Source organism: Chamaea fasciata, unplaced genomic scaffold, assembly GCF_029207755.1.
Source record: "Chamaea fasciata isolate MVZ Bird 193981 ecotype frontalis unplaced genomic scaffold, bChaFas1.0.hap1 SCAF_1, whole genome shotgun sequence".
Taxonomy (NCBI): Eukaryota; Metazoa; Chordata; class Aves; order Passeriformes; family Sylviidae; genus Chamaea; species Chamaea fasciata.
Window position 1 is genome coordinate 124,550,374 of NW_027094086.1, and position 24,415 is coordinate 124,574,788.

Here is a 24,415-nt window from a genome sequence, read left to right on the forward strand (position 1 = left end):
TGTACATGGTGCATAACAAAGACAGAAACTTTAAATCTCTGTGATTCTGATTGAACAAAACACTTGAACACACAAATAATCACATTTCTATGTGAGGAAGTCCCAAGGTAATGACACCCTTAAAATACAGCTGCTTGTTGGACTTTCCTTGAAATGAGAGAATACTGGAATCTGGTGACAGCGATCAATCTCTGAAATTCTACCTTACCACAACAGTGCATACATGTTTAAACTAGAACAAGAAAATTCTTTGGATTCAGATACCCAAAAACTTTGAAATGTGTCAAAAAACATGTATTGCCTGCCTTTTGTGTCATTCCAGGGAGAGGTGTAACTCTGAGAAACTTAGAGTCACATCCTGATTTGAATAATACCACTCATGGGTTTTTTTCCTGTGCTACTGGGAAGGTCTCCTTTCCACTAATAATAGCTGTGCTCACTTCACCTGTCATTCCACTGACAGGCCAGCCTAGTATTATGTAGAAGAAAATGTGCTGTCACTATAAATGGTAAACAAACTAGCCAAACTCCCACACCATGTGTAAATGAAAATGTTTGCATGTCTGTAGAACCAGGATCAAGAAAATTTGTGAAGTATGTTGTTAAAGCTATTCCTGAAATATGATCTATACTGGGAGCCACAGTATGTTTTGAGTTTCCAGTTCTTCCTTCGGCATTCCTCTGGAATAATTACAAGGAAATGAAGCAGCAATCAATAAATATGAATATCAGTAGTTGTGGGATGTACCATGTTCTATGCGTGCTTAATGAAAGCATATAAAGATTAGGTATGGGTAATTTATACATTTTTGTGGTTTCTTCTAAGACTCCTGATCGATGTGAACTGGAATTTAGCAGTTCTTCATGTGGCCTCAATGTGCCTGCACCTGGAGTGCTTGAAGAGCTTAGACTTTAATTGACCAAGATGATATTTAAAATGTAAATAGACATAAATTCAGAATGATTTCTAAAGTTTTATAAAGTGTATGATAGGCACAGTTTTCTTTGTCTCAATAATATTAAGTGTGATAACAAATTGCAGTGGAGAGTACTATTTTTGGAAAATAGGTATAGATAGGTGTTGACTGGACTGCTCTGAAGTCTGTAAGTCTTTTCACTCAGTTAACTGTTTCACTAGATTATTAGGATCTTTACAGCATCAGAGTATACCCCCACAGCTGGTAAAGTTTTCTTTGCTAACTGTAATCTAGATCTGCTGTCACAGAAAAGCCACACGCATATTAGTCCAAAGTTCAAAATAAGCTGTAGCCCACATGTAAAAATTGCTTATATAGTTTTGAAATAAATTAATGGAAATTGGGATCTTAGAGATGTTACTTTTTTTCTTACACCTGTGAAATACCATTCTGATTTTAAATTTATTGCCTCCGAACTGTGTCACATGTTAGATGAAGGAGAGATTTAGACATGGTTGGTGCTATAGTAAATTGATGTGTCATGCAATCTGTGTGACTGCAGGTTAGTCGCACCCATTAATTTTCCTTCAAAATTTCATCTTTTAATGCAGGAAACATCATTTGACTTTAGATTTTTTTTGTATCTAGTAGCACTTAATCCTCTGGATTAAGTTTTTGGGGAGTTGCTTGGGTTTTTTTCTTTCCTTTTATATATGGTTTGCTATGTAATTGGTGTTGTTAAAGGCAAAACTTCTTCAGTTACACCTACCAGTTTGTCCTCTGCATTGGCAGCATTGTAAATTATTAAATAGAATTACAGACAGTGTCATGATAAGCTTTAATGTGACAATGAAGTGAGAGCATTGATCTTATGTAATTTGAGTCAGAAAAATCTGAACAGGTAAACTGTTTGTAACTTCTTACAGCTGAATAGGAACATAAGTAATATTAGTAACAGAAAAAAGGCCATCTGGTCCAGCTTGCCTGAGTTTTTTTGCCTGGTTGACCATAATCTCAACCATCTGCTTTTCCACTGAGCTCTACTTCACCAGCCCTATCTAATTCCAGAAACAAATGTATCTGTCTCTTGTACACCTTTATAAATCTTTCCTTATAGCTTTGAATATTCAGACCTTATGTGGTCTTATGGCAGAGAAGATCCACCAAGTCTCAGAAGAGATCAGAGCTGGTAGGTTCTGTATGCTCAATAAATGCACAGGAAGAAGTGCGCCTGATCTAGGGGTTTGTAGTCTAATTTCAGAGGAAATATGTGGATGATTAGAAGCCCATTTTAATAGAATTAGATGAACATCTATGTGATGATTACCCTAGCCAGTTGCAAAATGAAGATATTTGTTTTGCTTTTAGATTTGGAAACAGACACCTGTACTATTTATGATCTGTACTGACATTCTGCCAAAACATTTATTATTACTATATCCAAATTTTATCAAGACAATACTGTATTTCGTGTAATGTTGGTGGGGGAATAAGAAGAATATTTAGTACTCTTAAACTACAGTTCTCTTTTGGTTAGTTGCAGAGGAAGTAAACAAGAGGCCTGTGAAGTAAAATTTTCTTTCTATAAACTGAAGAACAAAGAAATTTGCTATTCTGACCATGTCTTTCAATTCCTGCTTGCTTTATCAGACATATTTCTTTTCTATGGCTCTGGTTAAATGATTGGGAATGTTATTGAAGTGGGATTAAAATTATCTAAACAATCAGTTAAAGTTTTGATCTTTTTCTGAAAGATCATGTCTATCTTTATAGCCTTCAAGTTCTTTATAAACTTATGTGAATTTACTGTTCTGATATATTTCAGCAACTATCTCTAAGTTAGGTTTGTTTGTGTTTCTAAAATGTCTCCTCCGCCCCCTCCCCCTTTTTTTTTTTTTTTTTTTTTTTTTTTTTTTTTTTTTAATTCATCTTTTCCCCTGCTTTTCTCTGCCTGGAAGTGAAACAAAGAAGGTTCCTGTGCTGTAGCCACTGTCTCAGATGTTGTGATATTGGAACCTACCTGCTATACTGATTTGATTATCTAGGTCCTGATTGCCTAGTGTAAGCTCCTAGCACTTCCTCTGGAGTTTTGGCTAAAGAATATTCTTATTTTTGACTGGCACAACTGTGCTCTGCTTCCCTCTGGCCACTGTTTTGCTGCCACTGAGTGTCTCTTGACTGGGAAGTTGAAAAAAAAATTTACCTGTTGCTGGGGTCTTTTGTCAAAGACTAATTTAGTGGTGAGATGAATACAGGGTAGTCCTTTAACTTATGAGGTTTGAAAGCTCCTATGCTGGGTATAGAGATAATGGGTACTGGAGTGCATATAAAATATCCTAGGAAATTATACATAAATGTGTACTGTTCAGTATGTCTTAACACACTGTAAAACTTTGTACTTACAAGTATGTTTTCCATAAAAAAATCAACACTTTTTAGATATAGAGAAAGATTCTCTGTTTCCTTCTCCTCCCCTGCTATTAGTAGATGGAGATTGGCTGTGGAGTAGTAGGACTTTTTTGGTAGACTATAGTTGAGTTTGGCTCAGTCTGCCTAAAAAAGCCAACAGCGCACTCGTTTTGGGTCAGTTATTTTGTCTAGCAATGAATTTTAACCAGTGATCTCAAAGCAGCAAAAAAAACCCCTTCTATTTTTATAATGAAAATGCAATACGCTACCCTTGCCAGATAATAATCACACTATATAGAGTAGAGGAGCCTATTTTTCTTAGGCAGATCTGTTTCCTATATACAACTTTAGGGGTTGAGGTAAGCCTGCAGTCTAGTATCCTGCACTTCATAGCTTTAATGCTGACTTGTGTGATTGGAAAGTACTAAGTACAGCAGTTGAATTTCTGCATTGAGCTTTCAGTCTTAGCTTGTTCTGTAGCTTAAAGCAAAGAGATAAAGGATAAAAAATGAATTAATTTACAGTGGGATGTGTAAAAATGTCACAATTAATCAGCTAAAAATAATTTCTTTCCATACTTGCTATTTTCTGTCTCTGAAATCCTTTCCTTTCTGTTTGCTCTGGTACTAATTATCCAGCCACTAGCTATTGGCCTTTAAAGTCAAAAATACAACATCTTTGAGGAGACATGTGGCTGCCAAACCCAGTGAGCATGTAGGAGGAGTGCCTTTACAGGTCAAGTGCTATAGCTGCTCTTTGACAAATCAGTCTGAATTAGCATCATAGGAGTCTGTTGGTATTCCTGCTCCCCCGCACCTCCGGCTTCATTTATTAGCTGCTGGTGTTGCCAGCCATTGTTTTGCACTCCCAGACCTGCAATCTGTTTCAGTGCTTGCTGGTAGTGCAGGAGCACCTCCAGCTCTCCAAACTTAGAAGCAGAACTTAAGGCACACATTGAAATGAACTCCATACCTGAAACTCTACTGCATGTGGTTTCACCTGTCTTCAACTAGCAATCATTTATCAATATTTTGGGGAAAGAGGAAATGTCATATACTCCTCTGGCTCGTATTTGGATACTGATACTGATACTCCCCCTCTAATATTTGGAGTTCAGGAGTTAGCCCTAGTAGCAAGGGGCGCCCATGTAAAAGGCTTTCTTAAAGGCTATTTCATGCCTTTTGGCTAAATGCGAGCATACTGCCAGTATCCCTGTGGATGGCTCCGATGTTAAGACCTATTTGATAGTCTTAATTTAGGCTCATGTCTGTTCCCTGCTGAAGAGACAGAACGGGAAGTGATGGGAGACAAAACCCTGAAGATAACATTCTGGTGTTAGAGGCATCCTCTAGATAATCCCAGCTGACACACTTAGGGGTGTACTCTACCAGGTAGATCCCAACTTGGTGGAGTATGGAGGCAAACTTGCACGTTTCTTCCTCACATTTAAATGGAGGCTGCCTGCTTTGACAATTGACTGTGGTCTGTTCTCTTTATCTAACCTGTCTAAATAGCTTCTATATCCTTCTTGTTAGAATGATAAATGAAAAAAGCTGTTAAAGTTTTAGCATGCTTAATAGTGTCCGGAGCATCCATAACAGATGCAGCCATGGGTAATTACTTGATGGACACAGAGGATCTATGGTCAACTATATGCTCTTAGGAATTGGAGCATAAAATAAGTACTGACAACACCAGTCCAAATGTAGTTTGTGGAAGTGCAGGTCCCTTTTAGCACGCATCACATATGCTATAAATGAATTGAATGGCTACCAAATTCAATTGAACTACCACTCTTTAATAAGCACAAGGCTTTCCCAATATTTTCATAAATTTCTATAGATTTTTTTGGAAATCTAGTCTGCATTTCCACAAATCTATCATTCAGGAACCTGGCTTACTAAGTAATTTTAAAACACTTTGTAAGAGAAAAGTGGAGAGCCAATTCCTCTTTTATACCAGAATAAATTGACTTATCAGTCTTATCTTAACATATCTAGTTTGAAAAAAATGACTAACCAAATAAATGAATGCAGCAATTCAGTCTAAAAGGTACATGAAGGGGCCATGGATATTTCCTTTGAAAATGCATGTTTATGTTTATGCTTTTAGGTTGGAAGACTTGAAATCATTCCAGTTCATCTTTTTCTTTTTCTTTTTTTTTCTTTTTTTCACCCTTGTGTGTGTATTTCCCTACCATTTTTTGAATTTATTGTTCTGAGGGGCAAAAAAGTAAGATTACTAGGTCTGAGTTACCATCAGTTATTGTTTTCTTCCTAATACCTCCAGCTTTATGTTGCTTTAACGTATGCACATTCAGAGTTTTGAACATTGTGGGAAAAGGTTTCACTGGTATCCATTCTTGCCATTAAAGTGCTTCCCTTCAGAATATTGCCTGCCAAAGTATGTGGTATCCTGCAGAGCAAGAGGATGAGGACATAGATTGCAGTGAAGCTGAACAGTTTGCACTTCCGAACAGTGACACCAGACATCAATCTTTTGTAAAGACAGCCCAGAATACAGGAGAAGGAGAGCTCTCACCCCCACTCCCCCACAAAAAAAAAAAAAAAAAAAAAACAAAAAAAACCACAAAAGGAGAATTATCTTCTCTTTTTTTTTTTTTTTCCCATTTCATTTCAGCAATTTCCTTCTAAGATCCTCCAAGATGAATATGTTCTCAAATTGCATAAGCTGACTTTTCAGTGGCTGAGACTCTTCTGGGGAAAGAAAAAAAAAAACAAATGGAAAGAATTGAAGTAAAAATTGTTTTTTAGGTTTTTTGAAGTAACTTTTTTTTCCTTTTAAGATTTCATTTAATTTAGTCTCAGTTCTCTTTTTATCATCAGGCAAATGCATACTGTGCTAATTTTGTCACAGTTGCTGCATTTCACATGTTTATACCACAGTTTGACCTCAGTATTCGGTAACACTAAGTTATAATATACAGGTTGGCAAGTGCTCAGAAATAAAGACTGCCAGTGCTGTAATTGGCCATTCTGGGAGAAGCCTGAGTCAAGTCTGCAGCTTGTATAAAGTGGCACAGACCTATAGAAATCATTTTGAACCAGCTGCTGGGGATCTTTGTTACACAGAAATTTGTTGTAGATTTATTCTAATATATAAACGTAACTTCGCCAACATGATGATTTAGAGTTGTGAAGTTAATGAGCCATATTCTCTTTGTAGTAAAAGAGGTGCAGAAAGAGCGAAGTGCTTCAAAAAGTTTCTACATCAATGAATTTCAGAAGTTTAAATATGGTGTGCCACTCAGGAGGCTGTGAGATGGATAAACCTTGCTATAACCAGGAGGAGCTCTCACTAAAGAAAGGGTATTTGAAAAAACTTGAGGCAAATATTTGTGGGAAATGCTTTTCAGGGTTTGGGACTGGGTTCATAAAGAGGATTTTATGGTATGGTCTGGTTATCCTTGAAACTGCCATGGCACCATTTTATATATTTTTCCTAAACAAATCAGAGCTGTTCTAACACTTTTGCACATAAAAAATCTGTTTTGAAATCCTTAAAAACTGGAAAATGGAATACCTGAATCAAGCCTTATATACATATGAAAAAGACAAGTGAAAGTGCAAGACTGCTACCATCATGGTTCCTGATGGTCTAGAGACTCCTATCTTTGTTACAGAGATTGTCCAGAGCTCAGGGAAGCAAAGCTTTGACCAGCTGCAGAGCTGCTCCAAGCAACTAGAGCACTTGAAAATTGGCTTCAGGAAGGTGTGAGAAACAGGCTGGTCAAGCAAGTTGTTGTAGCAGAATTTTTGTGAGAGACCTACTGTGGACTGAAAGACTTGGCAAATCATCCACTATTTTCAGAGTTAACTTATATACACAGTACTAAAATTTCATCTCTAATGTATTTTTCTTCATTTTTTGAATTTTTTCTATTTTTCTTTGTGGAAGTATCCAATTCCAACAATTGCATGCTAAAATTGCTTTGGACAATTTATCTTCTCAGTATCTTTTCACACAAGGGAATGCATGTTCATTTTCTCTTAAAAGTATGAGTGAAGTCAGAGATTGAGTCACTATTATTTATTTCTGAATCTTGCCTGATAACCTTTATTCCTTTGTGGCTTTTCATGGTGTATGTGGAAACAGACTCTTCAGTTCCTGGAAACTGAAAAGCTCACAGGCCATGGGTTAACACTGTCATAATGTAATAACTGAGATTATTCTGGTTTACATGGATTTAACAATGCTGCATGAAGTTTGACTTCATGCAGCTTAGTTTCCAAGAGAACTGCTCCTACTAGAAGAGCCTGAATCTTTGGCTATGCTGTGGCTTTTTCTAGCCTTTCCATTGATGTCCCATGCTTATGAGGACGCCAGGAAATAACATAAGGCACGTATGAGTTGAGAGGACCATTGTGTTTGACCTGGCCAGCCTCTGCTTTCCTAACCACATGATCTCTTAAATATTTTACAGATTCAGAAGGGTATCTGAGTACAATTCACAGTCCCCTGGATTATTGCTAGAAGGGGATAGGATCTGGCCTGTTGTTTATTCTGGGCAGCATGAGTAATATTTTGGCTTATCTTGATTCTTCCCACGTTTCCCCAGACCAGTCTGCATCTTAAGTTTTGCAGATCTTATTGTGGATTTTTTGTGTGGGAGCAGATTTGTGTTTTCAACTGGTATGGCAGCAGATCAAGCAGGACGTTTTGGCTTGTGCACACATTCTGGAGGCAGGTTTTGTAGAAGGTTGCTCCAGTTTTTGGCTTACAAATCATGGGAGTGTATACCATGTATTACTTGATTACCAGTTAGCCCACTCACTAAATAGTTTGCTGACCACATAGAGTAACATAAGAAGAAGGCTGAAAAACAGATAATCCTGACTAAAGCTCAGAAAGAGCACATCTCACATCACAGAAGGGTCAGATGCTGAACACAAAATGAAATGTACTAATTAAACTGCTGGGTTGTGATTATTTCGACATAGGGTGTCTCTTGGTAGCATCATTTTCTTTTGACACTGGCTTTGTGACATGCGGTATGATTGCCTATCCTGGCATTACCTGGCTAGCACAATATGGATTTCATTGCAAAATGACCAAGGAGGACTAGATAATACTGAGGCTGAAAAGATGCTTCTGAGTTGTTCCTCTTCTCCTGACACACCAACTTGATGAAAAATGGCTAATAAACAGTGGTGGAACTCCTACTTGCTAAAGGCTGAGAACTGATCTGGGTCAGGTACATGCACAGATAGGTGCTCCTCAAGAAAAATGAGAAGAGGAAAAGTTAAGAAAATTATTTGAAGGTCTTTAGTAAATCAAGTCTAGTTCACCACTTGAACTCAGATCTCCTTATGGCCAGTCTTTTGATTTACAAGTGTGATTATCTTGAGAATAAAAACTGCTGAAACTCACTGTAGCCTAGGCCACAATTTAAGAAAAATGTTATTTATTAAAAAAAAAACCCAACAAACAAAACAAAAAAAGTGTACGTTTCCCTGTATACATGCTTCTTAGTGTGTGGTATATAACAGAGCCGTCCAGATAAATTCCTTGGATCTAGTCCTGTTCTCATTAAACCCGCACAGCTCTGTGCTAACACTAACGTAACCAAGGAAAGAATTTTTCCTATAAGAATTACATTTCTAATAAGCAGGAAGCAGAGCCCTTTGGCACATCACCTATCCTGTAACTCTGCCTGAACAACACTAAAACAAAAAACATGAAGCAAAATTGGCTCAGAAGAGTCACAAAAGAGGGGCTACGCCATAACAGAACAGGAGAGTTGCACAGTTCATGTCTGCTTCTTGTTGTTGTGGTGATAGCTAATCTGTTATATTTCTGGTTTTATGCAAGGTGGATCCCAAATAGGTCCCAAAATACAGTTTTTTAGCCAACTTTTATTTTAAAAAATCTGGTAATTGTCATTTCCAGTAGCAAAGTTTAAGTGGTATTGTATCTCGGGGGTTTCTCCTCTAATGCAAGTGTAGCATCAAACAGGGAATGAGATTCTGTGAAAAAGCTCTGCATGAGAAGGAATTTATTCAAATTCTTAAAAAACATCAATAATACACTAAATTGTGGAGAGCTGTTGACTCCCTTGAAGGCAGAGACCCTGCAGAGAGACCTCTGGGGTCTCTGAAATTAAAGGTCTGGGCGATCACCAGGTACAGGAAGTTTAACAAAGATAAGTACTGGATTCTATACCTGGACCAGAACAACCCTGGATGTACGGACAGACTGGGGAACGAGAGGCTGGATAGCAGAGCCAAGGAAAGGGACCTGGGGTCCTGGTAATTCTCAGGCTGAACATGAGCCAGCAGTGCCCTGGCAGCCAGGAGGGCCACCTGTGTCCTGGGGGGCATCAGGCACAGCACTGACAGCCAGGCAAGGGGCGGGGATTGTCCTGCTCTGCTCTGCTCTGCACTGCACTGGGGCGGCCTCACCTCAAGTGCTAGGGATAGTTTTGGGTACCACAATATAAAAAAAAACCATTAAACTCTTAGAGAGTGTCCAAAGGAGGGCAACAAAGATGGTGAAGGACCTTGAGGGGAAACCATATTAGGAGAAGCTGATGCTGCTTGGTCTGTTCAGGCTGCAGAAGAGGAGACTGAGGGGGGATTTCATTGCAGCTGCAACTTCCTCCTGAGGGGAAGAGGAGAAGCAGACATTGATCTCTTCTTTTTGGCGACCAGTCATGAAGCTGCATCAGGGAAGGTTTAGGTTGGATAGTAGGGAAAGGTTCTTCACCCAGAGGGTGGCCAGGCACTGGAGCAGATTCCCCAGCAAAGTGGTCACAGCACCAGCCTGACAGAGTTCAAAGAAGCATTTCAGCAATGCTCTCAGACACATGGAGTGATTCTTGGCTCTGTCCTGTGCTGGGCCAGGAGTTAGACTTGATAATCCTTGTGGAGTCACTTCCAACTCAGCATATTCTATGTTTCTATGATTCTATGAACAGATCAGTTAGAAGAAAGCAGAAAGGTAGTGAGTAATCAAGCAATTGGGGTTTTTTTGTGAATTAGAGAAGTTAATAGTCTAGCAGATAATTTTTTAAAATGCTGTGTGTTTTCCTCTCTTTTATCTTTGTAAGTAGGATTGAAGTGCGTAAAAAAGGAGTGAATGACATTTCTACCTACCAGGCCGTTTTTCTTTCCTCAGTCATCCTGGAGTTTCTACTAATTCTGACTAGACAGAAGTAGACCCAGGAGATGATCCCTTTTTGATCGCTTGTAGGTGAATGCAGCACAGAGTACCTGCCTCTGAAGCCCTGTGGGTTACACCTGCTTTAGGAACCAACAGATTGCACGCTGGGGTCAGTTGGGACCATGCCATCTTCTAAAAGATCGCCAGCGTAGCAAAACTGAAGGCTCTGATTAAATTTAAGTAGGTGCTGAAGGGAAACTTTCACCCATTCTCTTAGTTACAGTCAGTGTTGACTGTGAGAGAATGGAAACTTTACATGACTCATCATCTGTATTTTTTTTCCATGTTACTTAAGATCCAGGTCTTATAAAGCTTGTGTGCATATATTAATTAAAAGTTCTTTTCTAATCTTTTCTTTATTTGCTCAAGATTCATCAAATCTTTACCATTTCACTGATTCTGAGGTTTTCATAAAATGGCTGTTTTCATTGAAATCACTCCTTCAAATGACTGTAGGGTTTTTTTGCATACATGTTTTCTCCTGTTGTTAATCAAAATGTGTTGGGCTATGGAAATTGCTTAAAATTACCAAAATAAGCAACAACAAAAATCTCATTTTGACACTTTCTCAAGAGGAATCTTACATGCACAGTGAATGTTTCCTACTAATAAAAAGAAATACTTCAGAAGTAGTGAATTATGGCCTTGGATCTGTTTTAGGGATTCGTAGAAAGGAACTTGATTAGTAATGAAAAATTAATTTAAAACCAAAGAATTAAGCCTAAGTAAAATCATTGGTTGCCTTACCAATATGATTTTGAAAGTGTGTGAAACATTACATTTTATGAATTAATAAGGAAGGAAGGAAGGAAGGAAGGAAGGAAGGAAGGAAGGAAGGAAGGAAGGAAGGAAGGAAGGAAGGAAGGAAGGAAGGAAGGAAGGAAGGAAGGAAGGAAGGAAGGAAGGAAGGAAGGAAGGAGTACAAAAGAAGAATAACATCAATAATCTTTTTTTATTCTGGAAAATTCAGAAAAGAAGATAAGTGGGATTGCTGAAACAAGCATGGCTCCAGCTTCTCGTTAGCCAGTGCTTCATTGCTGTAACAAGGCTACTAATAAAGCATGTGCTTCTCCAGGCCAGTTCCCTCAGCTTCTCATTTTCTTTCTTCTAATAACAGAATTTATACATTGAACTAGTGCTTAAATGAAAAATCTTCATTTTCTTTTGGAAAAAATTGTAGGATACAAATCTCTCAGCTGCTTGGAGCCCACTGATTTTAGCAAGTGCACGTCTGATTCTGAAATGGCATCGCAGAGATTTAAAGAACTAGAATGAAAACTGAGGGCGAAGTCATAACCTTCATTCCTCAGTTTCTGTGTAGTGCTAATTTTACTTCGTCACCTAGCTACATGGCCTCATTTGTTCTCTGTTGGGATTTACATGATTCTTTAAGTTGGGTAATGGATGAAATTATTAATTGATTCAGTAGATGGTGGTAATGATAATAGTAGTAGTAATAATAATAATAATAATAATAGTAATAATAATAATAATAATAATAATAACGATAATGATAATATCAGTAATACATTCAACAGGAATTAACTCTAGTACCAAGATGCAGTTGCCCTGTTGTTTCCCAGGAGACAATAGTTCATCAGGTCTCCATCCATTAACATGAAGTTGGGGGAAGCCACAACAGGGAAGGAGGCCCTTGCTGTGCTGGGTTATAACTTGTATAACTTTCCTCACAACTACGTGAAAAGGAAATGCTACCTTTATCTTCACTTAGATGTAGTTCCTCATAATAGCAGGAGATGTAGAGGTTTTCTGAGACCCAACTGAGTGTCAGGAACTTAAAGCTGGTCCTGCTGTGAGCAGGAGGTTGGAATGGAGACCTTGGGTGGTTCTCTCTCTCCTGAATTACCCTATGATTCCATGAAGTTCACTCTCTTCAATCAAAAATAAGGGGCATAAGTGTATTGAGCTATTTTTAAAATTGTTTTTAATAATCATGTTTGAGTTATGAAACGTCAAAAATTCCATTAGAGCATTGTCTCAGTGGCTTCTCCAATTCCATCGCCTACTTTTTTCCTGTGGCTTCACAGTAGGATTTGATAAATTTATAAAATGCAGTAATACTGACTGTTTTCTGCGATTTTTTTTGTTTACCTGTGTTGGAATTGGCTCAGCCTTGCTTTCTTTAATGATCATTATGTAATAATACATATGAACAAGTTAGTGTGAGAGAGTCTTTTATAATTTTATCCTCATTCAAATAATTTTTTCTCATTTTCTTTCAAATTACCATCATTAGAAATGAAAAAGTGAAACCACAAGTCTTCTGTAGACACATACAATTTTATTTCTCTTGCGGGCAGTTGGTGAGCAGTCGGCTTTATTCCATGAAGAATGCTTGGTCTGTTTCTTAGATTTGAGAGATGTCTTTGTAGAGTTATGGTTGTAATATTTTTAATTTACTAATGGTTACAGACTCAGTTTTGGGGTGATCTATTTCACCCATTCATGTTATTCTTATGCTTCAAATAAAAAAAGTTCTTGATTATCAGTTTCTTCAGATTAATTTTCAATACAATTTTTTTTTCCAGATGAGTCTTCCTATTTCTCAAAGGAATTTAACATAGTCTGTGCCATTGGTGTCATCAACAATAGGATTAAGGAGCAGGATTTAATTTACTTACCCATAACAGAAGTCAGAAATCACTATAGCAGTTAAATTACTTGTGGAGGAATTGTTTGCTTATCTCCCCAATATTCCTGTGGTGCATTTTTCAATGATCAATCATTTAAGCTGGCTCACACATCTGAATAACTAACATTTTACCAATATTTGGTTACCTTATTCCATATACTTGTTAGTGTAAGAGGCAGTTTAACTGAAAAATGAATCCTAATAAAATGCCTTTTTAGTAATTCATTTTGAAAACCATTTGACCTTAACTACAATGAAAGTAGACTGTAAAAATCATCATAGATTCCCTTCCTTGAACTTTTCATAATGCTGAAAAATGACTGAGGGAAAGAAGAAAGATCCAGTTACTGTACCCTGTTTGCACAGCTGTACTTCATTGAGTGGAGGCTTGTGTTACACACAGTTTGTGATAGGAAGTAAATGCTTTTAAAACAACTAAGGAGACAGGTCTTTAACCTCCACCTTTTCAGATGCTTTTTTCAGTCATTTAGCTTCTGTTGAGGTCTTGAGAAACATTTCAAACACAAATTATTATTAAATACTGAAGCTCACCTGGATAATTCATTTCCTGATGTGTTTATTAGGTAGAGATGCATTGAGATGAGGTGGGTTGGTTTTTTGGGGGGATTTTTTTTGAGAGACATCACTAACTATTGATATAGTGAACACTTGTTCCTTCAGGAACAAATGCATTTAAAGAAGGAAGAATTCTTAGACTCAGTGTTAAATGTTTTTTGATAGTTGAAATTACAGATTTATTTCAGCTATTTTAAGTATTTTTAAGGCCTTTGAGGCAATTAAAAATTATTTTGTGGTGTTAATTACCAAATTATCCAGTCAGATCAGTCCATACTCTGTTTCCACTGTGATCCATGCAGTTGCTATTGCACACGACTGTTACCTCCTGCTACAAGACCATCTAGTCCCCTAAATGGTAAAGGTACTTTCAGATTCATTAAGAGGGTTTTTTTTGCCTTACTTTACATTGGAAGTAAATGTTAATCACAAGACCTAATCTGTTTGATGTAAACTTGGGTGCAAATAATTGCAGGACTTTAGACAGCCATTATAAAATCGTTTTCTGAATGTGATTCTAATATCTGCCAAAAGCCCTTCTCTAATGGCTTTGGTGAAACAAGGTCAGTGGCAGTGGGAGTGTGCAGCTGGCGGACAGCCAGTCAACTTTTAATTTCTGTAGTCAGGTCTGTATACTTCATCCCTTGACATACATGAGACCTTAAATTAAGGGTTTTGATAACTAGGCATTATTTGGGCTGCACTGACCATGTGCTTTTTCCTTTTTTTTTTCTGTAATTATGGTAATCCTTATAGCTATTTATCTGATGGCCATGAATATTTCTATTTTAGCATCCCACTTCATACTGGCCAGATACAGTGCAGACAGGCTACCCAGATCTGCACTTGAGTGAGAAAATGCCTTGGAATATAATCAGGATTTTGAAGTATTCTTCATTTCAGTGCATTAGAGGTGTCATCCCTTCAGAGGATGTGGCTGACACTGGTTTTGCCCTTATTCCAGCATTTTTTTCTTTGAACTGTAACAATAGACCCACTGCTCTCTTTTGGCTTGGTCAATGCTTCCCAACAAGGATCAGTTTGTTTTTCCATTTGTCACTAGTGGGGCAGCAGTGGCTGTGTATTGTGGTCTGTGGCACAAGTGGGTTGAAGATTCATGCATTCCAGAAAAATATAAGCATGAAAGCTGACACCAGATAAGTTGTTTGTTTAAATTTGATACCTAAAATTCTTTGAACATTTTGTGTCTCCTTCGAGTCTTCAAATATATCAAATGCAAGCGTGAGAGCATCCTCAGTTTTTGTCCCTCTGAATCCCGGACAGAGCTCCTACTGACTCATGTTACCAGAACACAGATGAGGCTTTCTGACTGTTTAATTCTGATCCCACTTATCCTTCTGCTCTTCCAGCAATGATTTCAGTTTGTGCTACAGCCTCGCCTTGCTTCAGCATGAAATTTACACTGACTTGTGTGCATTGACAGACATGTAACCTTGCCTACACAAACTCAGCTTTGAGCACTGGGTTTTATTATTTTATGTTAATATAAAATAGCAAAGTGTAAATTGGAGGATTGGTTGCTTCTAGGTTAGGAAAAAAAGGCCATGGGAAACAAATGTTGCTTTTCTAGCAAAAACCTCATTAGAAATTTTGTGTTTTGCAGAGGTTAATATACTGTGGGCTGCACACCAGGTACACCATAGTTCAGAAGACTACAACTTATTCACAGCCTTGAGACAATCTGTGCTGCAGAAGTACACCTCCTGGGTAAGTTGGCCAAGATTTAATAAACAAGTTAATATTTACAATGTTCAGTAAAAGTGAAAACATTGTCTGTATTTCCCTTCAAAGAAAAACATAATTTTTTAAAAGGTGTTTGACACTGAAGGCACAAAAGATGAAACTGAAGAATCTGATAATTGTGTTTTAAAATATATTCACTAATGTTGTACAGCAAACATGAAAATAGCTACAGATGTTAAAGAAGGGTAATGATATAACTCTGCATTTGTATTTTTGTAACTTTTTTAGTAGAATGGATAATTTTCGTTCAGTTATTCATACATTAGTATGGCAAAAGAGCAGTGTATAATTCAACTATTTCAGAATATGTCTGTCTAGCTAAAAGGAGCAAGGAGAGAAATCAGCATTAAAATTTGCTTTGGATATGCAAATGGATTTATTTGTCTCTGCTCATTCATGTCATATCAGTACCCTTGTAGGTAAGAGCAGTATGTTACCTAGTGTTATTTCAGATAAAATTAATTTCAAATGGTGAGCTATGTACATATGCAGTATTTATATACAGATTTTTAAAAGTATATTTCCATGTGTTCATATTCAGTATTTATATACAGATTTCAAAAAGTGTATTTCCAAATGAATTCATAAGTGTAGCATAATATTTAGGGTTTAGTTCTGCACCCAGGGTAACTGCTGATTTCCTAAGCTGAGCCCTCATGTCATCTTTTGACTTGTTTTTTTTTCAGATTGTAGTTTGTCTGGCTGTGTGTTTTTCAAAATTAATAACTTCAACTTCAGCTTCAAAATTTAATTTTCAGAATTAGAGTTCAAAGGGGATATTAAATTTATTTACATATATAAATAAATACATATAATTTTATCATTATATATGTGCTCTAATGAGGTATAATATGGGTGGTGAAGGAAACCCACAGTCCTTTGGCAATCTCTCTATCCAGCCTGTGAGCGAATGACTCAAAGCCAAGAGAGTATGTTTACCCATGCAAATCCAGTGTAACTCCATTAACTTCAGTAAAGTGGATTTATGCTTATGTAACTGATCATGGACTTAGTCTCTAGTATGTAGCTGGTTTTAGTGCATGACACTGAATTAGTTTAAGTGCTATGTTCCAGGGAAATTTTCTTCTGAAAATCATGAAGCAGTACTGTTTTTTGGAACATTTTCTTGATGTCTTCTTTGTAAATTCTTGTTGTTTATTTATTAAGAAAATAATCATCTGATGTTCGCAAGATTACCTAGAATTTAAATTACTGTAATGAAGAATAGCAGAAGGGATGTCTGTCTATGACAACTCTGCTTCCTCCAAAAATACTGCTGTGTTAAAGATTTAACCTTTGCTCATTTACCCATTGGGACCATATGTGCAAATGCTGAACAAAAACAATAATTCAAAAAAGACAAAAAGCCCGTGTTTACATATGGGTGTGCATTTGAGAACTTTGTCTGCTGGCATGATTTTGAGGATGATGCCTCAGAGAGCATAAAATACTTGGAAGACCAAGATGTATGGCCACCTTGGATTCCAAAGACTATCCTCAGGACCACACTGGTATCACTTGTCAAATATTATATGTGTATTTAATATTCACATGATTTGTGCAAAGGAAAATGAATCTAGAAATACATTGTATGTTTGTGTGCCAGGTTTATTTCACCAAATATTTGATATTAGCCAAAGCATATGGTTAATGTAAATACTGTTTTGCCTCCTTCCAGAATTTTTCAGACATACGCCAGTTTTCTTTCTGCAATGCCTTACTGTGCACAATCACAATTATTGCTAATTCTTACAGAACTGCTGTTTTTTTGGACGGACAGTCTTGTCCAGAGCCATGGATGGATCTGCCTTGAAGCTGAAACTCAGTGAAATCCTTAGTTAATCTCTGAGAGTGATCTAATCTTGTTGAATGTGTACTGTACTGTTCAATGAGTTTGACATCCAATTTTGTGCAGACTGTGAGAAACTTACAGTGGATGGCGTGGGATTATGTGACTGTTCTGCAGCCAGCTCTGTTGTGTTTTAAGTTAAACATTGTAAGATAAATAAATCAGCACATTAATCTATGATTGAAAAGATATGAAATGAAAGAGAATAGAAGAAAATGCTTGACAATCAGTGGTGTGAGATGTACTCCTGATTTTGGAACCTAATGTTTAGTGCTTCATGTTGTTTGCATACACCATGTTTCTGTTTCTCCACTGGAGAAGCTAATCTACTGTGAAGACTGAGAGATACTGTTGAGGCCCATTTAGTGGGAAAAAAGATGTCAAAAAAAAGTATATTAATTTTTAAGAAGAAAACAGAAAGCTAAAGCAAGATAATGCTATGTAAATGAATGTATCAGTGACGAGATAATCAAAGTGCAGTTGTGCGAGCTTTGCACATATACTTTGAAAAGCTATGATTTAATGCTTTGAGTACCATTCTCAACTTTCCTCTAAGGGTAAGATTTAATTGCAGACATTAAATCCTTAATAATTTGATAGCTCTAGACTGTACATTTAGATAAAGTGTTGTACTTAGCCTTGGTGTAAAAGCAGTGGAAACATCTACATACCAGTCTGGTAAGGGAATAGGTAACACAGTTTTCAGCACAGTCAGTCAATTCTTGTCTACTGAAGAGTCTGCCAGGTCTGGCAGCTGTAAAAAATGGATTGGTTTTTTCGATTTTTTAAAAATTTTATCCTTGCCTTTAACTCCTTTAGATCCTCACACGAGTTCCTGCCCACATGAACTTGCTGTCAGCAGCTGTCCTGCTGCCCCCCCATGCTCTGCAGACCCTCTGCAGCCACATGGGCAGGTGGCCCCCGAGACCCAGCACAGACATTCAGTGCTTCTGCTAAACCTCAGGAGTTTCAATGCACTCCCTTTCTGTAGTGGAAGTGGTTATAAGCTTTTACCTGCAAATGGGAGGGAGAAAGGTAGAGATGCCCCCATAGGAGAGTGGGCAATGGACCTTCCAAAGGGGCAATGCCTTTGGCATGAGGGAAAACAGCTGCAGTGCAGCAGCCCCAGATGCAAATGCCTCTGCACCCCCTCTGGGTGCTTTTCCCATCAGCTACTGTAGCACTTTCCCAATCTCTGCTGCTGAATCCACAAGTGAGAAAAGATCTGTCAGTGTGATAAAAGTGTTCCTGCAGTTTTGACCAGAAATTCCACTCTGGAGGCAGGAAAGTTTTCCTCTACAAATTTGTTAAAGCTGGTACATGGCCATGAAATCTTTTGATTTGGTGAATTGTCATTTCCAGTAAAGAACTACTTAATGATTTTTTTTTTTTTCCTGAGATTGCTCTTCTTGTTTCAGTAGAACCACAAATAGGAAAAGTCAAGCCTTGGTATGGGAGAAGTTTTCTTTTTTCCTTATGAGTTCCACCTCTGTAAAGAATCTTTAAAATCCTTCCTGTGCAAAATAAAGCTTACATTGCAAGAAGTAAAGCATTCTCTTTGACAGTTTCAAATTTACCTATAGATTTATGGAAAATTTCCTTCATCCCACCACTTAGCAGGGAAATCCTAGCACTCTTGTGAAAAGTGAGGTAGGAAATAAATACGAAGATGATCCTTCTTTCCTCTTTGAGTCATCTGTAAATACCACCAAATTGCTTCTGATACTATTAAGGGAAAGGCATATAATTTTTTAACCCTGCTTTCAATCCTGTAACCACTTCCATGAATAATCTGAAAACCATCTGGTTTGGTTTTTTGGGGGTTTTTTAAATCAATTTCCTCTCCGTTCATTTTTTTAAAAAATCCTGCTGTTATCATGCCATTAGACAGAAACTTAGTCCCCCTCTACTACCTTTTAATTCTTTTACTTTTTGGAAAGCAGCTTCCGAGACAGAAACAGAAACACCCCATAGGTAATTTGTAGGGCAGCTGTAATCCATGAAGCATTTAAATGTAGATTTTGAAATCCCAGCTGTCCCAGCCCTACCAGGTGATACTGCAATGGCTTCAGGGTTTTATCCTAGTGTTTCAGACATTGTCTGGTGTTGAAGCCAGCAGGCTAAGCTGATACTGCGAGATCCTAGTCCTCCATTGATTTGTCACAGTGAGATATGTCTGTGGTGACTTTCTTAAGAGCATCAGTCACATCACTGGGTGGAAATGCAGTTGTTTCACAGCCTCAGTGCGACTTCTAATCTATTGGGCAGCCCTTTTGACTAAAACCGAGAGAATAATGTTTTTTCATGCTATGTGCAGACCTACACTAAAGGAATTCCTGGTCCAGGATGTTTGTCATGGCTATTGAACTACCTTCTTGGATGTTAAAAGATTGGATTTTTGTGAAAAGGACAATAGTAATTTGGAAATCGTTTTTTTCTAATTTTCCTGTGCTTCACAGGGAGATCTTGCTGGCCAAACAGATGTTCCCTGAGTTCTAAAGAGATTTAAAATTTTGAAGATACTTCTGCTACCATTTGGTTTAGGAAAAATCTCTGTATTTTAGAGAAGTATTAACTTTTAAATGCAGGTGATATAATATCGGGTAAAAGGGAAAAGAGAAAGATAAGCCTTTTTCTGAAGAAATCAGACTGACTTTTAACATACGAAGGTCTTAGAAGTTTTATTCTATTGCTCAGCCAGTTAAGCAATTAATTGTGAAATCCCTAGGACTTCATCTGTATCTAAGATACCAGGATTTCCCAAGTAAGCAGGTTTCTGATACTTTTTTCATGTTAGCATGTTTTTAGAACTCAGCAATACATTGGGACTTTATGGGAGATGCCGTGAGAAAGTTAAGGTGAGAAGTATAATTAACTTGGAAAGCCAAGTAGCTTACCCTAATGGTGCTTATGTAGGGAGTTTGGATAGAAAAGCTATAGTGTTATAAATTCACACCTTGCTTAATCTGTGATAATTCTTCCCTATATGGGAGCTCTTGATGTCAAGGCTATGTTGCTGTCTGCTCCATATAGTACACAGCATAAGCATCTAATACCAGAATTTATGAATTCTGATGTTGAATTTTCTACTTGCTCAGTTTGGCTTGTGGGAAGTCACTTTTGGATCAATTCATGCCTCATTTGCTATAGCACATTGAGTAGCAACATAATAATCGCTATCTATTTATGCTATATAACGTCTGCATTATGGATGTATTAAAAGAAGTAAGTATATTGTGCAGTGCTTTGAGCTCCTGAGAGTACTTTATTATATCATCATGAGTTTAGAATTATGTATCTAATGTATGTTTTCTTTTTCATTTTTCAGATGTTCAACTTGCCCATGGCTCTTTTCATTCCCCCTTCAGTGTTTGCTGTTCATTTACAGTTTAATCTACTTTACCAGTTTTGGATACATACAGAGGTAAACCAGGTTTTTAAGCCATACCTAAACAGTTAGCCTGGAGCAGTGTCTTGGAAATCCACTAGCAGCTGATTTATTGTGTAAGAAAAATCTTTGTCTGACTTCTTTAAGGAGAAACATCTGTTCATTTTTATTCCTTTTTCTGAATATATATTGCTAAGTTTATAAGAAGCAATGAGGCCAGTTGGTCCCAATTAGATTTAGAAAAAAAAAGTAACTGTAAGGAATCAAAACTTTTTGCTATTTTAATATTGTATTTTCCTATCTTGCAGTTTATTAAACATTTTTGGCAGATACTGAAACTGATTTCATTTCTAAGATAAATATTTTAGGGAAAAATACCCAAAAGCCTGTGCTTCTTAAAGATTATTTAGAGTTGCAACTAAATTCTTCAGATACTGTTTCTTTCTTAATGCAACTAATTCTCAGATGGAAAATAGTCTATGATTGTCTGATGGCTATTTGTTTATGACTACACCACTTCATTTCTGCTTTGTGAATGCATAGACCATATCTAGTTTTCTTACATATATAGTTAATAACACACTGTAATTAGCAAGATGTTTCCCACACTTCTCAGGTAGATCAGTGGCCTTTGCCTTCTTCCTTGTGTTACAATAGAGGTATTTAAAGCTACTTTATAAGTCAATAGCATATTTCTCAGTAGCCCCAGTTGGGCTGTGGGCTAATTATTTCTATGATCTTACTCCTTTGTTTATTCTGCCCAGACAGATGCCTTTTCCTCTCTAAGTTCAAGATGCAATATATAGGACAGTTCTTTGGGAAGGGAATTTTATTTTCTTGATCTTCTGTTCTGGGTGTTTATGTTGTTTAAATTGCAGATTTTTCTTTTATCTTTTCTGTGCATTTCATTTAAAAAAAACAATTTAAAAATTGTAAATAAAAGAAGATAGTTATAGTGGACCAATAGCAAATTTTGATTCTTGACATTTTGTTTCTGTTGGACACATTTCTAAAATTATTAACAAATGTCTGATGATCTAAACCACCACGTAAATAGGGAAGGCTTAGGTATAATGTCACGCGCATCACCAGAAGTGGCATAAACTGAAGCAATACACGTTTAAGCTTTTTAAAATATTTTTTAAAAATTCAGGCACTCTTTCAAACTGTACCAAATGAACACTAGGACACATGTCAGCAAAGTTTCTTTGAGCGTGCTTTAGGTTCTCCAAATTAGTTCTAGTGTGCTTTGCCACTAAAAAAATTATGATATACTTTACTATGTCTTCTCTGTTGTTTGAAGCCATCTTTTCCTTGGATGAGAGGTTTCTAGCATTCTGCTGTGCAGCAGTAACTCAGTGAATCTCAGTACTGGTGCCACAGTGTGCGTCTAAAGTTTCTAAAGTGAATTTCAGAGGCTTATGAATTTCCTACATCCCTCTAAATTGCTAAATCCTTCATAGGGCTTAAAAGGAATTTCCATAGCATATGTGCAATGTGCCAAGTTTATACACTAGTCTAAACAAGAATGAATTTCAGTCTCAATGAAAAGATAAGCACTACTTACTATTAAATTATTGTGCTGGTAGAAAAACAATGGACCTTTTGTATTAATCCAGTTGATCCACTCATAGAACTTTGCTTACAAGAGAAGTTATTCTTTATGTTGATATTGTTGATTTTATAGCACAGCTGAAATGGGCTGAAATATGTTGAAGTCATGCTCTAAGGTCAAAAATTATGTCAAAATAGAAATAGGGTTACACCATGTATTAGCGGATTTCCTGCTCTCATGGGCAAGGCATTGACAGAAAAAAAAAGTAAGGAAAGGAAGGGAAATGGTATCAGCCATTCAGGTTTATGTTACCCTGTATTTTTAGTGAAATTAATATGATGCTTCACCATTATATTGGGTTTTCTTTGCAATGACTATTAGAATTTAACTCTTTAAAACTATTGCTGCTCTTTTTTTTTCCCTAATGATCCTTTTCTGAATTTTAATGATCCTAATTGTCTTATGCAGATTATATTAACATGAAAATTCTTTCTTCAAGTCTCTGTTTCTGTAATTTACTAACATACAGAGTTTGTTCAGGGCGGTAGCCTGGGGTTCTATAGCAAACAGCATCCAGTCTCAGTAAGTGCTGCTGGCCCTTGCTCTGAGAGCAGATATTTATCATCTCCCAGCAGCTCTGGTGTCCTCTGGGAGCCCATGGAGGCTGCTGTTACATGTCATTACTAGGGGAGATACACTTCATTATTTCCATTCTGCCAGTGTAATGTTATAGTAATGTAATAGTTTGCTTCTAAAATGAAGGAGCAATTGATATTTTCCTCCCTCCCCAGATTTCTATTGCTTTGCATGAGTATCAGTTTCCTGAGATACAGTTTGGCCCCATATTGACTAGTCAAAGATGTTTGGAAATTGTCACTTGGCGACTTTTGATTGCATATCTTTCTCTTTAAGAAAAATAAAATGTAGAGAGATACGGGGGGGGGGGGGGGAAGAATCTCTTTAATAGATGGTGTGGGTTTTTTGATTTTTTTTTTTACATAGGACTGAGAAGAAAATCACATGCAGAATTTATTGCTATAGAAGAAAAAAAGGTCTATTTAATAATAGAAAAAATTTAAGTACATGAAAGTTTCTGAAGGAAGATGTTTTGTTTTGAGAGTAATTTAAATTTAATTCAGTAATTACATAAGAATGATTGTGCTGTGCTGAAACTTTCTATGCCATGTTTCAGCCTAGAGGAAAAGTTTATAGCCAAATACAATCCCTGATATTTTTCTATACTTAAATTTTACATGTGTCCAGTGTTGTTTTAAATAATATTAAGAGATGTTTCCTGTGTTATAACTTTGACCTGTCTCATTATTTGTTATGTCAGTTTTTGTCCAGCTTTACTACCAGCAGATCAGACATGGTCTATTTTATTTTAACTCAAGTGACTCATATATTCTTGTGACTACAGTATCATAAAGATCAAAAGTACACATTCGTTCTACCTCATTTAAACTTCTGTATTTCCTACATGCTTGGTATGCATTAGTTCTTGTCATTTTATATAGAATAGTACAGCATTTTTAGCACTATAAATCTTATATAAAAATTATACTATTATTTTGGTGCTGGATTCTTTTACTATTGTTTATTATTGGAATGGACTATTGATACAGGAAAGGCAAGCCTGAAATTAATAAAACTGTATATGCTAGAGTGAAAATACAACTTTGTGTCTTATGTCATGCATTTGTGTTCAACTAATTTTCTTTTCACTCCATCCTGGATCAATGGGCCAAGACCAGAGATACGAGATTCAAAGCCGAGTGCCAGGTCTTGCATTTTGATCACAGCAACCCCATTGAGGGCTACAGGCTGGGGGAAGTGTGGCTGGAAAGAAGGCAGACAGAGAGGGACCTGGGGGTGCTGATTGACAGCAGCTGAACATGACCCAGTGTGTGCCCAGGTGACCAGGAAGGCCAGTGGTATCCTGGCCTGTACCAGCAACAGTGTGGCCAGCAGGAGCAGGGCACTGTCCCCCTGTACTCAGCGCTGATGAGGCCACACCTTGGAGCCTATGTCCAGTTCTGGGCCCCTCACCACAAGACATTGGGGTGCTGGAGTGTGTCCAGAGAAGGACAGTGGGGCTGGTGAAGGCTCTGGAGCAAAAGTC

The 24,415-nt window shown here is 37.2% G+C and overlaps 1 protein-coding gene across 2 annotated transcripts in view; it reads left to right on the forward strand.

Annotated features, from left to right (window-relative positions):
• The window catches only part of AGMO (alkylglycerol monooxygenase), a 188,904-nt gene that overhangs the window by 61,742 nt on the left and 102,747 nt on the right, over nucleotides 1–24,415 (forward strand). For both annotated transcript variants that reach the window (XM_066196473.1, XM_066196480.1), the window contains exons 4-5: nucleotides 15,362–15,465; nucleotides 20,679–20,774. In XM_066196473.1, the coding sequence (XP_066052570.1) occupies nucleotides 15,362–15,465; nucleotides 20,679–20,774 (200 nt within the window). The remainder of the gene's footprint in view (nucleotides 1–15,361; nucleotides 15,466–20,678; nucleotides 20,775–24,415) is intronic.